The sequence below is a fragment of the Dreissena polymorpha genome, chromosome 1, assembly GCF_020536995.1.
Source record: "Dreissena polymorpha isolate Duluth1 chromosome 1, UMN_Dpol_1.0, whole genome shotgun sequence".
Lineage (NCBI taxonomy): Eukaryota > Metazoa > Mollusca > Bivalvia > Myida > Dreissenidae > Dreissena > Dreissena polymorpha.
The window spans coordinates 140254499-140268770 of record NC_068355.1 but is presented as its reverse complement, the minus strand read 5'-3'; the positions used below and the strand labels follow the sequence as shown (position 1 = coordinate 140268770).

General features: G+C 38.1%; 1 protein-coding gene and 1 long non-coding RNA gene across 3 annotated transcripts in view; both read right to left on the bottom strand.

Moving 5' to 3' along the window:
• LOC127852601 (uncharacterized) overlaps positions 1-14272 on the bottom strand; it is a 56941-nt gene that overhangs the window by 19845 nt on the left and 22824 nt on the right. Inside the window, exons 13-15 of the mRNA XM_052386556.1 lie at positions 12361-12569; positions 11262-11314; positions 5176-5755 (exon numbers count right to left, since the gene is read on the bottom strand). Of these exons, the coding sequence (XP_052242516.1) occupies positions 5176-5755; positions 11262-11314; positions 12361-12569 (842 nt within the window). The remainder of the gene's footprint in view (positions 1-5175; positions 5756-11261; positions 11315-12360; positions 12570-14272) is intronic.
• Positions 6407-8073, bottom strand: LOC127852642 (uncharacterized). 2 transcript variants are annotated; one of them, XR_008036238.1, is made up of 3 exons: positions 7839-7995; positions 6989-7798; positions 6407-6812 (listed from the first exon to the last, which is right to left on the bottom strand). It is a non-coding gene; the product is annotated as an uncharacterized LOC127852642 (long non-coding RNA). The 2 variants fall into 2 exon arrangements; XR_008036237.1 differs by having other exon boundaries at positions 6989-8073.

Below are 14272 nucleotides of genomic sequence, written 5' to 3'. Positions count from 1 at the left end.
GAATACACATACTAGATTCAAGTTTAAAAGGCTTCATTTTCAACCCTAAGAAACTGGTGAGCAGCAAACATCATAAAGCTTTAACAGAATGTGAGTTACTCAGAAGCTTTAACAGACTGCGAGTTACTCAGAAGCTTTAACAGAATGTGAGTAACTCAAAAGCTTTAACAGACTTTGAGTTACTCAGAAGCTTTAACAGACTGCGAGTTACTCAGAAGCTTTAAAAGAATGTGAGTTACTCAGAAGCTTTAACAGAATGTGAGTTACTCAGAAGCTTTAACAGATTGTGAGTTACTCAGAAGCTTTAACAGACTGCGAGTTACTAAGAAGCTTTAACAGACTGCGAGTAACTCAGAAGCTTTAACAGAATGTGAGTTACTCAGAAGCTTTAACAGACTGCGAGTTACTCAGAGGCTTTAACAGATTGTGAGTTACTCAGAAGCTTTAACAGAATGTGAGTAACTCAGAAGCTTTAACAGACTGCGAGTTACTCAGAAGCTTTAACAGACTGCGAATAACTCAGAAGCTTTAACAGACTGCGAGTCACTCAGAAGCTTTAACAGAATGTGAGTTACTCAGAAGCTTTAACAGACTGTGAGTTACTCAGAGGCTTTAACTGACTGCGAGTTACTCAGAAGCTTTAACAGACTGAGAGTTACGCAGAAGCTTTACCAGAATGTGAGTTACTCAGAAGCTTTAACAGACTGCGAGTTACTCAGAAGCTTTAAAAGACTGCGAGTTACTCAGAAGCTTTAACAGACTGTGAGTTACTCAGAAGCTTTAACAGACTGCGAGTAACTCAGAAGCTTAAACAGAATGTGAGTTACTCAGAAGCTTTAACAGACTGCGAGTTACTCAGAAGCTTTAACAGACTGCGAGTTACTCAGAGGCTTTAACAGACTGCGAGTTACTCGCACGCTGTTCTGGTTTTATACTGTTTGCACATAGCCATTTTTAAATCTAGAGACAAAAGCAGTCAGAGGATTATTATGTTGAATACACAAGTGCAGGCAACATTACCATGATCAAATATTCAATTTTTTATACCTAAGATTCAAATGTCTGAACTTATGAACGTCAGGAAAAAAGTACAGTTCCTGATTGCTACAAATACTACTTTAACTCGTATTTTATACGCATATTGAATAAAGGCATGAAGTTACTTTTTCACAAATGATAATTAATAACATAATTTCGTCTTTTGCTATTTAATAAATTGTATTTCTCATTAGGTATATGATTGTTCCTGTAAAAATTTGACTTTAATCCTTATTTATTTCAATATTATACTAAATAGCATGTTGCCTTCTTATCACTTGAGCTCGTGAAAAAACTCCAAGCACAGGGTTGCATTCCAAATTGCTTAACTTTAAAGAAGTATGAAAATAAAATTTAAATGTCTCTAGAAAATGTTGCTAGTTTAAAATCAACGATCTCCAGCCGAAATACATTGACAATTTTTTTATTAATATAACTGGTTAGTATTTGAGCATGTAAATTCTGAAAAGATAATCATGGATTTATTGTATAGATTAAGCAATTAAAATCATTGGCCATTTGAACACAGACTTTTTTGCATGCTGTCTTCACAAAACAAGAGAATGAAATTTATGGCAATTTTTAAGAATTATTATGCCATTATTATTTACAGCCATTTTGACCTTTGAACTCTTGAATTCTTTCCCATGACACGCAATCCAATGACTGTGAACAAAATTAATGTACAGAGTTTTTTTTAAATCTTACAATGAATGACATAGTTATGGTCCAGACAAGATCATTTATTGCCATTTCTGACCTTTGAACTAAAAGTGTGACCTTGACCTTAAAGATATCTACATATTCTTTCGCGCGACACACTGTCCAATGATGGTGAACAAAAGAGCCAAATGATTAAAAAATCTCACAATAAACAACATAGTTATGGCCCTGACAGGCTCATTTATGGTTTTTGACCTTTGAACTCAAAGTGTGACCTTGACCTTGGATATCGACATAATTCTTTCGCGCGACACACCGTCCAATGATGGTGAACAAATGTGCCAAATGATTTTTAAATCTCACGATGAACAACATTGTTATGGCCTGGACAAGGTCATTTATGGCCAGTTTTGACCTTTGAACTTTAAGTGTGACCTTGACTTTGGAGATATTGACGTAATTCTTTCGCGCAACACAGTTTAATTATGGTGAACAAATGCGCCAAATGATTTTAAAATATTACAATGAATGACATAGTTATGGCCCGGACAAGCTAATTTATGATCGTTGAACTCAAAGTGTGACCTTGACCTTGGAGATATCAACGTAATTCTTTCGCGCGACACACCGTCCACTGATGGTGAACAAATTTGCCAAAAGATTTTAAAATCTCACAATAAATGACAAAGTTATGGCCCGGACAAGCATTTGACCTTTCAACACCAAGTGCGACCTTGATCTTGGAGATATCAACATACTTTTTTCACACGACACACCGTCCCATGATAGTGAACTAATGTACCAAGTCATTTTAAAATCTAACGATAAATAACATAGTTATGGTCTGGACAAACTTTCGGTTTAAAACACATTTAGTGACCTAGATTTTGACCTGGCATGACGCATATTCAAACTTGACCTAGACATCATCTAGATACAACTTGTGACCACATGTGGTGAAGATCGGATAAAATTTCGGGACAGACCGACAGACAGATCGACAAAGTGACTCCTATATAGCCCCCATTACCAGTAATGGGGGTATAATAACATGCAAACAGATAAAATCACTAAGTACAATACTCCATTTCAGCCCCCCCCCCCCCCTTCCCATATGCAAATTAGCATCTCATTATTTAACCCTTCACCACTTAGATACGTATTTTGACGCATTTAAGTCCCTAAGAAAGGTAAATTTAATTAAGACCTTTCTTACTAGATTTATGTTTTAAAGGCTTCATTTCCAACCCTTAGATACTGATGAGCAGCAAACTGCGAGTTACTCGCAGATTGTTCTGGTTTTATGCTGGTTGCACATATCTGTTATCTAAACAATTACTGATACACGCAAGTTGTCTTCAGTTAACCAAACATGTGACTTTTTTCTTTTCACAAACGTTTTTTGGAAGTTTCATAGCATAAAAATTGCATATTCAAATCAGAATTAAGAGTTTTAGTACGGCAATTTTTTATTATTCATTCCAGAGGTCAAGATAAGATGCGTATTTGCGTAAAATACGCATGAAAAAAAAGAAAATACGCATGGCTTAAAACTTTGTTGAGTAAAAAAACTCCTAGCTAAATTCGGATTACTTATCGTGTGCAATTTCAATGCGTATTAGCCGTTTATACATGAATATAAGTTCATGTAATCATGACTGGTTCCCGTCATTGTGTCCACACCAGTAAAAACGTAGTGACATCACCATCTATGTACAGAATGTGGTTCCCGACCTAATTTACTCCTCAGTCAGAACGGTATCATTTCATTTTGGCCCACGATAAAGGCTGATGTTGACACAATGGACTCTCCGCTGCATTGTTGAGAATTGATATACGCTAATGGTGTAAACATTTGACATCACATTCGAAAAAAAACCGAATCGCCCAACTTCAAGCATATAAGTTTTGCTATCAGTTCATCTCTTGTGTGGCACTATGGAAAAACCTTTTTCCTTCAAGCACTGTTTAAATGGCAGCCTGAAATACACATATATAATAAACAAGTTTTACGGATACCACCCGCTTACCATTCAGATAACGTGACTAAGCACATGTTTAAACTGTTACATATATTTAAATCCGGTTTGCAATTAATGAATCCACTATAATCATTATGTAATGCGAAAACTTGCTGCTTGCTTGTTTTTCATATGACCATCACGATCTGTGCCGCCCTGACCGGCAGTCCCTGTCCCGAAAGCGCTTTCCTTTTTGTGACATGTTCCGCAGCGTCTGCGTGTGTTTGTGTTTTATTGTCGTGTAAATTAAACAAAAATTAATGGCGAGCCAGTTATAAATGGTCGATCTCTATTAAGTCGACATCTTCATTAGTAACACCAGAAAAAATTGTACGCCCTATTATTGACAGTATATTAAATAAAACAAAAGTTATTGCTTTATTGTGTACAAAACTGCTTGTAATAGCAAGTTAACACTACATGTACAATTTATAATTAATTCTGGTCCTTTGAACATAAATACTCCTTAAAATTATCGGATTTGATTTTTACTCATCAATTAAAAAATTCATGAGTGAAATACCCCTCGGCTGAAAAAATTATCTGGAGCTCTGATTCATTCCCATCCATTTTTTTTATTTAATCTACAACATCAAAGTTCAGATTAAGAAGACATTCTTATTGGTTGAGAATAAACTATGAAATTGCGATGTTTTATGAGCTAACGTTTTTAAATATACTCTCATAAACATAAAATACATTTCAAAGAAAACCACGAAGGAAATTTGCTACTGACAATCTTTCTAACAAACATCTTGGATCAGAATTATGAATAGGCAAAGAGGGCTGCTTGCTGGAAACAGCTTCAACAGCTGGAATAATTCTATGGAAATAGTTTCTCATAATTTAATTTTTGATAATATTTTAATATTTGATTACTTCAATGATTTTTTTAATCATAGTTTGCGTAAAAACAAGTTATTTGGTTGAATTGATATCCCCATCCAAAAATAAATTTTGTGCCAGACAGATGGACTGACGGATGGACAACGCCACTTCTATGTCCTACCACCTTTGGCAGAATATAATAAACCCCCAATAATTTGCAAAATGAATCAGCAGCTCAGAGGTGCATTTTGGTGGAAACAAACAGATACACAATTTCCAAATGTAAGCCTAGTGTTTATTCATAGCTTATACTATAGGAACAGTGAGGCTACGGTCCTACAAACTAAAACTTCACCAACATGCAACAGGACATTTAACTCAAGTGTTTTGGGGGTTCAAATTTGTGGCCGTTATAGGGACCCATTTAGAATGGACAAATGTATATATTTTTCCCAAATGGGACCTTTACAATGCTAAGTGCTTTTTAAAAAATGAATTTCAACAATTGTAGCATTGAGTATTTATTCATACTTATTTCCAAATTTGAGTAAAAAGGAGATATTTTTTCTTAATCCTAAGGGTTTTGGTCCCATTCCCTAAATGGTGATAAAAACACACAGCTCACCATAGTAGTTCTCAGAAGTACCAGTCTGTCTCACAGAGGGCTCAGTCTGACTGAACGAAGTACCAGGCCACACAGTGGCCGCGTTTGTTGACTGTTCACTCTCGCTGAACGCCTGCGAATATCTCGGCTTCGCTGAACTGTAGGCTTCCGGCTCAGATGACATAGAATTGTACACAACATTCGTTTTGTTTTTCAGCAGATTAACAGCACTAGCTGAGCTACTACCATTCAAATTTGAAGAGGTGAAATAACTAGGTGACGAACTGCTCATCTTGCCATACGTGGAGGCCCCAGCCATGGTACTATACCCGCCAACTCCACCCTCTGAGGATCTAACGGCCTGGCATGAGGTGACTGTGCTGCTAGTCTGGCCCAGTGAGCTGACTATCGTGTTGTGATACACAGTGGGCTGGCTATGCATGGGGGAGCAGGTGCTTGTCTGGCTGGTATAGGTGCTGGTGGGCTGAGGAATGTGGGCGGCGGTGGAGGTTGGGGAGTCAAGGTCGTGGGTGAGGTCAAGGTCAGCAGTCAGGTCCTGCCAGTAGGGGAACTCATTGTGAGCCCTCTCGCAGTTGGACCACTGAAACACACAACTACACCGTAAATACTGGAGCCTTGATCTGGGAACAGAGCTTGATGCATGTGCATTAAGTGTCATCTCCGATTAGCCTGTACAGACTGCACAAGCCAATATAGGATGAAACTTACACACTTGCACTTCACCTATTTTTTAAAGGATTGCAACACATTGCAAAATATTCAATTGTCAGCATTAGCAACAGGTCAACAACTAGAATGATTTGCCCTTCTGTTCACGAACAAATCTGAAATAAAACGATTGGCTTATGCAAACATGTTTCAGTGTTTTACACAAAAATATCAACATGTATTTTGTCAACTCAATCCTTGATTCACAAGTACCGGTACCAAACATCTACATTCACTTTATCCAAATAAGGACAACGCACGAGCTTTAACTTTCTACTGGGGGCTAACACTTTGGACTACCAACATGATTTTGCACATTACATGTTATCTTGATGTGGGGATTATTTAAGCCAAATTACTTCGAAATCCTTTGATGCACGGCAAAGTAATGTTCCCAGAGAGAATTTCTTTAAAATGATGCAAGTTCCCCTAAATGTCAAGCTTACTTTTGGGAAAAATGTCCCCTTTCGCAGTTTTTTCGATTATTTTTTCCCCAAAATGGAAGGCTCGGCCCTTTATCAAAATCATGAAAAAACAAGAGATGTGTTTGTCAGAAACAAAATGCCCCCTATTGCGCCGCTTTGAAATAAAATTTCAATATATCATTTGGCAGGTTTAGAAATTATCTCCCTTTTAAAGCTTATTACTTCCCTTGGATTGTATTTTTTGACTTTTGACCTTGAAGGATGACCTTAACCTTTCACCACTCAAAATGTGCAGCTTCATGAGATACACATGCATGCCAAATATCAAGTTGCTATCTTCAATATTCAACAAGGGCTGTTTGTAAAACATGCATGCCCCCCATATGGGCTGTCCATTGTAGTGGCAGCCATTGTGTGAGTACGATTTTTGTCACTGTGACCTTGACCTTTGACCTAGTGACCTGAAAATCAATAGGGGTCATCTGCGAGTCACGATCAATGTACCTATGAAGTGTCAATATTCAACAAGGGCTGTTTGTAAAACATGCATGCCCCCCATATGGGCTGTCCATTGTAGTGGCAGCCATTGTGTGAGTACGAATTTTGTCACTGTGACCTTGACCTTTGACCTAGTGACCTGAAAATCAATAGGGGTCATCTGCGAGTCACGATCAATGTACCTATGAAGTGTCATGATCCTAGGCAAAAGCGTTCTTGAGTTATCATCCGAAAATCATTTCACTTTTTCGGGTCACTGCGACCTTGACCTTTGACCTTGTGACCTCAAAATCAATAGGGGTCATCTGCGAGTCATGATCAATCTACCTATGAAGTTTCATGATCCTAGGCGTATGCGTTCTTGAGTTATCATCCGAAAACCATTTTACTATTTCAGGTCACCGTGACCTTGACCTTTGACCTAGTGACCTCAAAAACAATAGGGGTCATCTGCAAGTCATGATCAATCTACCCATGAAGTTTCATGATCCTAGTAGGCGTATGCGTTCTTGAGCTATCATCCGGAAACCATTTTACTATTTCGGGTCACCGTGACCTTGACCTTTGACCTAGTGACCTCAAAATTGATAGGGGTCATCTGCGAGTCATGATCAATCTACCCATGAAGTTTCATGATCCTAGGCGTATGCGTTCTTGAGTTATCATCCAGAAACCATTTTACTATTTCGGGTCACCGTGACCTTGACCTTTGACCTAGTGACCTCAAAATCAATAGGGGTCATCTGCGAGTCATGATCAATCTACCCATGAAGTTTCATGATCCTAAGCGTATGCGTTCTTGAGTTATCATCCGGAAACCATTTTACTATTTCGGGTCACCGTGACCTTGACCTTTGACCTAGTGACCTCAAAATCAATAGGGGTCATCTGCGAGTCATGATCAATGTACCTATGAAGTTTCATGATCCTAGCCCCAAGCGTTCTTGAGTTATCATACGACAACCACCTGGTGGACGGACCGACCGACCGACCTACCGACCGACCGACTGACCGACCGACCGACCGACCGACATGAGCAAAGCAATATACCCCCTCTTCTTCGAAGGGGGGCATAAAAAGTTATGACCAAACTTTAACGAAGGTTAAAGTTTTAGGAAAGAACAAGAGATGTGTTTGTCAGAAACACAATGCCCCCTATTGCGCTGCTTTGAAGCCATAAATTTGACCTTTGACCTTGAAGGATGACCTTGACCTTTCACCACTCAAAATTTGCAGCTGCATGAGATACACATGCATGCCAAATATCAAGTTGCTATCTTGAATATTGCAAAAATTATGAAGAAGGTTAAAGTTTTGGTTAAAGTTTTTTATTTGTTTTTTTGACCTTTGACCTTGAAGGATGACCTTGACCTTTCACCACTCAAAATATGCAGCTCCATGAGATACACATGCATGCCAAATATCAAGTTGCTATCTTGAATATTGCAAAAGTTATGACCAAGGTTAAAGTTTTGGTTAAAGTTTTGGGACACACACACACACATACAATGACAGACAGGCCAAAAACAATATACAACCCATGCGAAAGACAAAAAAATCTTTCCGGACATGAGGTCCGATAACTTTAAAATGTACCAGACCTCGCCGCATTTTACCGGACTTTAGTCTTTATTCTGCTTTAATCAAACAATAAAAATACATTTTAAATTTTTTTATCGTTATGACGTTCACAATGTTTAACAACTCTAAATACAACTCTAAATACAATAAAATAACAATTAAATGTATGCCCGTTTAGTAAGCATTTCCGGCCGTAAATTACGCCAAAAATCAGCCGTATTACGTATTTTTAACAAATGGCAGAAGGCACTCTGACCTCCTATAATCCACACTCATAATGTTGTCTAATATCGAATAATAGTAACATTACACAGCCATGGATGCTGACGCAGATGCACCACCAAAAACTTCTATGGTAACTTTTCAGTCGCCATAGCGTCCAATCGGTAACGAGAATGCATATCATAAATGCATTATTCTAGACCCAGTTGTTCGTGCACTATGTTATTAATCCCCTTGGTTAGAGCTAACCGCCGGTTTGAGTTATCCAAGCTGGGTTACTAACTAGGCTGGATAAATGCGTTGTTGGAAATATTTACCCAGGCTGGATAACTATCCATGTTGGGTAATTTAACCACTTGTTATTCTTTACACTTATACGATAATCCATTGTAAAAGCAAAAAGGCCGACATGTCGTCAAGCATATTCTGGGAACAAGATTTAATAATAATATAAAAACTTTAATTTTAAATCAGTTATATTCAATCCATTGAATGTTTATTGATCAATGAAACAACTATGTATTTTCTGTATTGTATTTGATATTTGTCGTAATTCTGTTTATAAATTGCGAATGAAAACGTGTATAATTAACGTTTAACGCAATCATGAGTGTAAAGGTGAGTTCCCACTGCCAATCTGATCAACGCGATCATCCCGATCACCGAAATTACCCGACCAAACCCGACCAAGCTCGACTAAAAAGGGTTTACACGACTTCTTCTCGACCTCTTGTCGATAACACACGAAATAACTCAGGTAGAGGTCGAGCGGATCCGGTACAGATCTCGTGTATGGTCGAATAGCAATCGGGAAGTGATCGTGTACGGTTGAGTAGCTGTCGGGTAGCAGTCTAGTAAATCTGTACATCAAATCGAATGGATTGTGTTGCGATCTAAAATAACTCGGGTAGAGGTCGAGCGAATCGGGTACAGATCGTGTAAAAGATGTCAATCCGATCGCCACACGATTGCTTCACGATCAACTCGATCTTCTACTCGACTAATACACGACCACTTCTCGAGCGCTTCTCGACCCATTTCCTACTCGACCACTACTCAATATATTTTTACATGTAAAAAAATATCGGGTAGAAAGCCCGACCAATGCCGGCCTACCCGACCGCCCCCGACCACTCATGCCGACCGAACTAGACCAATACCCAACCGCTTAGATGGGCTTGATCGAGTTGATCTGATCGGCAGTGGGAACCCAGCTTAAAGAAAACAAATTATTTCAAACCTGTCACACCCAGGTTTCGAACAACTGGCATAATTATTTTTGATTGATGTCAGTCTTGAAATTAGCGTTTATCGCAGATTGATTTACAAAAAAATCCCAGTTTTAAAATTGATGCAATATCCAATTATAATTAAACAGTATGTAAAAGACGGTGTCGGGTATCATTGCACCTTTTTACCATAAACAATTACTTAAACAATCAGTGTTCCTTATGAGAAATTAAATGCAAATGGTTAGCAATTAATAACTAATGGCGAGTAAGTTGTGAAAACAATACCCGTTACAAATTGCATGCGGTAACACTTTAATTTAAATAGAAGTATATTTCAACATGTCCATTTTTAGAACTGAATAACACATTTTTTCTACAGCCACGTGATAATATTATTTAAGTCTATTTGTACGCATCTGCACCATTCACTACACATGATGCCATGTAAAGCCTGTATTTTAATAAGAGCGCGAAATTTTTGCTGACAGAGTTGAGTTTCACGCATGGAAAGGTTTACCTAAGCGTGAGTGTCAAAACAGACCATGTGCCCTAACTATATATAGACGTGCAACTTGGTACATGTAGTATTTCAAAATATAAAAAAATACATCGGCATTAATGCACACAACGAGATATTATTGACACATTGAAACTAAAGACAAAATACGTAAATTTATTAATAATAAATTAAATTAGAGTCGCTCATTGTTTGGTCGTTATAACCAAATATGACCAGTGAATATGAATATGCTCGCACATTGCGTCATTTGATTTACACATGTTAAATGGGAATGATCCCATCCAAAAATTTACTTTTCATTAGCGCTTGCATAAAATGGCGGACGTTTGTGTTTATAAAATTCTTAAACTCATTAGCATCAATACTGGTCATATTTTGGTTTTGAACATTGAAATCAGTATTTGTTCATATTCTAGTTTCGTTTTCATTGTTTTACCAAAACACACAATTTATTTATGGATGGACACAAAGTTCAACAATGTCGAGAATAATACAGGACCTCAGCAAATTTTAGCGGAAATGTCCGAGGTCCGATGTCTTTCGCATGGGTCGATATACCCCCGATCTTTCGATCCGGGGGCATAAAAATACAATGATATTTGACCGCTGACCTTGAAGAATGACCTTGACCTTGACTTTTTACCACTCAAAATGTGCAGCTCCATGAGATACACATGCATGCCAAATATGAAGTTGCTATCTTCAATATTGCAAAAGTTATCAAACTTTAACCAAGGTTAAAGTTTTGAAACAGAATGACAAACAGACAGGACAAAAATAATATACCCCCGATCATTTGATCCGGGTGCATTAAAACTGCTATATTGTCCTAACGCCGTTATCATGACACGTTACAAACAATCTGTAGACCACTAATGCAGCACAGTAAAACATTATTACCTGGTTTTTGTTTCTCTGATTGGTTTGGGCTGATGACTTCTTGTCGTTTTTGTCTGTAACAAAAACGTTGCAGTGTACATTTGAGCCACATCCTGGAAAACTGGGCTTTAATGGAGTCGTGTTCTGAGAAAACTGGGCATAATGCATTTTTGTAAAGTGTCGGTCCAGATTTGCCTGTGCAGCCTGCAGGGATGACACTTTTTGCCCTCTCTTGATTTTCATTTAGAGGAGACTTCTTTTAAATGAAAATTTCAGAAAAGCAAAAAGTGAAGTCCCTGATTAGCCTGTGTACATGGCACAGGCTAATCAGGGAAAGCACTGGTCACACATGGATTGCCCCCCTTCCACCCCCAAGAAAGGCTCATAAATCCATTCACAGGTGGAGTAAAATGCTGATTTCTAAGCTGCTTGCTTAAAAAATGGTATCATAAGTATATATGACTGATGTGTCCATACAATTTATAAAACATATTGCTGGTTGTGTCAGATTGTTGAACTGGATTTCTGTCATATCCCAGCGGTTAACCTACTCATACTTTTCCTGAGTAAACTAGTTTTACAAATGGTAAGTGTACAACTTTCCAAATTCAAACAAAGGTAATAGGAGAGTGTCAGCAGAAATAACTTTATGTCCAATCCCCATATGTTTTGTGGCTGGTTTAGGAATAGAGACTCGGACAAGGGAATGCTACACACAGACTGATCCAGTTTACCACTATTACCTACAGTGGAGGATTTATAATGAAGCCTTGCTCTGGGAAAACAGGGCTTAATGCATGTAAGTTAAGTGTTGTCCCATTCTGCACAGGCTAATCAGCTACCACACTGTCCACTTTTATGGTATTTTTAGTTGAAAGGAAGTTTCTTCAAAGCGAAAATCCACTTTAAGCGTAAATTGTCGTTACATTACGCACATGATTTAAGCCCTATATTCCCAGAGCAAGGCTCATTGAAAAAAGTGAAAGTGATTTTGCAGATCATCCAGCCCCAATTACCTACACTTGCCTCAAAAATTGATGCTAAAAAAGGTCAAATCTTATATATCTTTCAAAACACTATCAAAAGTAATTCAAATCCATGATTCATCCTTGTTACATACCTGAGAGTGCGCTAGTTGTCCAGGAGGCAAGGATGCTGTCGTTCACTTGTCCAGAGTGGACCCCCGAGATAGCCCCCAGTCTCTCAAATATCTCCCCATTGGTCCGGTTGATGGCCTTCAGTTTCACGGGTCCAGTGTCGATGGGACACGGGTGGGACAAGGTCATCTTTACTGCCTCCGCCTCAGATACATATGTGGCTGCTGAAAACCTGCCATAGATAGAATACCTGAGATATGTTTCATCTCTATATCCAAAAATGAACAAACGCTGATACTCTTGTACGAATTATTACCGCCCAGCTCTCTATGTAATTAATCACTTAATATAATAATCTGATCAGTAATTACTTTCAGTTCCTTTACAAGGTTGCTAATCCAATTGTGCTCTACATGTCCAGGATGGTGATCTATTACTTCCACATACTTGTAATGTCAATACTTCCTCACTTGAACAGGTTGCTTAGTAATTGATACCCCTAACTTGAATATGTTGATAGTAAGCCACTTGCCCTAAATTTCACAGGTTGCTATGCAGTCACATGCCCATACCGCAACAGGTTGCAATGCAGTTACTTAAACTTACTCTAACAGTTTGCCATGCAGTTATTCCAGGTAACTCAAACATGATGTGCATACTATGCCGAGTTATTTCCCCTTACCTGAACAGGTTGGGTATACTATACAGAGTTTTTCCTCTACCAGAACAGGCGGAGCATACTAGGCAGAGCTACGTGGCATTTACTTGAAGAGGTTGGGCATTCCATACAGAGTTCTTCCCCTTACCTGAACAAGTTGGAATACTATGCAGAGTTATTTCCCATTACCTGAATAGGTTCAACATACTATGTTATTTTCCCTTACCTGAACATATTGGGCATACTATGCAGTTATTTCCCCTACCTAAACAGGTTGTGCATACCATGCAAAGTTATTTACCCTTACTAGAACAGGTTGGACATATTATGCAGAGTTGTTTCCCCTCACCTGAACATGTTGGGCATTCTATGCAGGGTTATTTCCCCTTACCTGAACATGTTGGGCATACTATGCAGAGTTATTTCCCCTCATCTGAACAGGTTGGGCATACTATTCAGAGTTATTTCCCCTCATCTGAACAGATTGGGCATACTATTCTGAGTTACTGTGAAACCATTTATTTTCGACAGCACAAAATTTCGTCATTTTTATAAAAATGACGATTTCGTCAGCACTTAAATTCGCCGATTTCTGATTTTGAATTTTAAAAAAAATGCGTCAGTCAATATCCGATTTGTGTGTAATACATATTCGCGATCAATCGCAGTTGCGAAAAATCGTGGTACGAATGCGGGAACACACTTGAGAATCACTGCAGGAGGTGGGGCCTGTTTGTCACATGCCAATTAACTAGTCTTTTGTTTTCAAGGGACAGTAATGGACCCTCTTAATGTATGTAATTCACACGTTCATTGTTATGATTAGCGGACAAGTGGGATTGAATAACCGTTAACGAGTGTTTGTAACAACAAAGCCAATTGCCAATTAGTCTTATTCTATTATTATATATTGTTCTTAAAAAGTAAACTACCGGTATATAAATCAATAATGTCAATAATTTAAAAATAAATAAATTGATACATATAAAACAGTAATAAGTGTGGTTAAACGCAAACAACCAAACAACAAACAGCAATTAAAATATTCTTTATTAATTTGTGATAAATACGCATGTTGATCACACATCGTCATCTTTTCATTTGGTTTATTGCCTTTCATCGGCATTCGCTGCGTGATGGCTAATATGCAACACCCCTGAAAAACACAATGCACCTAATGGGTAATAAAGCTATAAACAATTAGCGCTAATTCATTACCATTCTACATAAACAAAGTCAACGAATTCGATACAGCTGTACTGCACACGCGTTTTAAA